At 63.9% G+C, this 1,130-nt stretch overlaps 1 protein-coding gene across 1 annotated transcript in view; it reads left to right on the top strand.

The window, feature by feature from the left end:
- Nucleotides 1–596: 596 nt before the first annotated feature.
- Nucleotides 597–1,130, top strand: part of ROBO4 (roundabout guidance receptor 4) — a 6,956-nt gene continuing 6,422 nt past the window's right edge. The window contains 3 exon segments of the mRNA XM_029962053.1: nt 597–663; nt 785–829; nt 918–1,125. Of these exon segments, the coding sequence (XP_029817913.1) occupies nt 600–663; nt 785–829; nt 918–1,125 (317 nt within the window). The 5' untranslated portion in view covers nt 597–599.

The raw sequence follows: 1,130 nt of genomic DNA, 5'->3' as shown, positions 1-1,130 counted from the left end.
GAGCCGGGCCCTGGGGCACCCGGGGTGGGTGCCGGGGCACCCTGGAGTGCTTGGGGTGCACTACTAACCAATAAACTAAACATACTACCCGGCCAGCAGCGGCACCCTTGGGTATCTTTGTGGAACAGGGACCCTCCCCAGGGTGGGGGGGACACATGAGAGGTGGGTGACAGCTGAGACCACATGAGCTCGATGCTCCTGGCTGGCACTTGAGTTTCAGCTTGAAGAGCCTGGGAGACCCTGGCCTGTTCACTCTGGTCCCTACTGATGGTGTCCTCAACTGAGAGCTCATTTCTTCCTCTGAACATGGCAGAGGATGGGGGGAATTTATTGTGACTAATTAAATTCATTAACTGCTGGTGTCCCCAGCCCCACTGTCTCCAGGTGCTGCCAGTGCCACCGCACCCAGGTGCCCCCACTGCCACGACGGGACTGAGCTGTTTTTGTTCACCACAACCAGCCCTCCTTCTCCCCTCGGCATTTCCCGGCCCCCACATCCGGCTATTGTATCCCCCCCATCCGGAGGCAGATCCGGCCCCGGTGCTGACAGGGAGGGACTGGGATTTTGGGAGGAAGCGGGAAGGATGGCTGGGGCTGGCATGGCGGGCGGCTGGGCGACGGCGCTGGGCCTGGGGCTCTGCCTTGCCGCTCTGCACCGTGGAGGTGAGTTCAGCCCATGGGGGGGCAAAATCCCCTTAACTCTGCCCCCTGCCCACCCTGGGGCTGAGACTGTGCCCGCCTGGGGCACCCTCCAGCATCCTCCCACCTCCTTGTCACCCCACAGGCTGCCACCCCCCCAGCGCAGCCACGGCACCACAAATTCTGGCTGGTAAGGACGCTCGGTGGGGGTGATGTGGGTGGGAGGGCCCCAAGAAAATCCTGTCCCACTCACCCGGGGTGTGCCCTCCCCACGGCAGTGCTGCGGGACAATTTCCGCCTGCAGCCGGGCGATCTGGTGACCACGGCGGGGCAAGCGTTGGAGCTGGACTGCGTCCCCCCCTCGGGGCACCCCGAACCCCGCGTCACCTGGAAGAAGGACGGGGTGACGTTGGAGTTGGTGGGTGACAGGTATGTGGTCACCAATGGGAAGCTGAGGGTGGCACCAGCGCAACGGAGCGACTCCGGGCTCT

The sequence above is a fragment of the Manacus vitellinus genome, unplaced genomic scaffold (genome assembly GCF_001715985.3).
Source record: "Manacus vitellinus isolate BGI_N305 unplaced genomic scaffold, ASM171598v3 scaffold_41_pilon, whole genome shotgun sequence".
Classification (NCBI taxonomy): Eukaryota; Metazoa; Chordata; class Aves; order Passeriformes; family Pipridae; genus Manacus; species Manacus vitellinus.
This window is presented reverse-complemented; position numbering and strand designations above follow the sequence as displayed.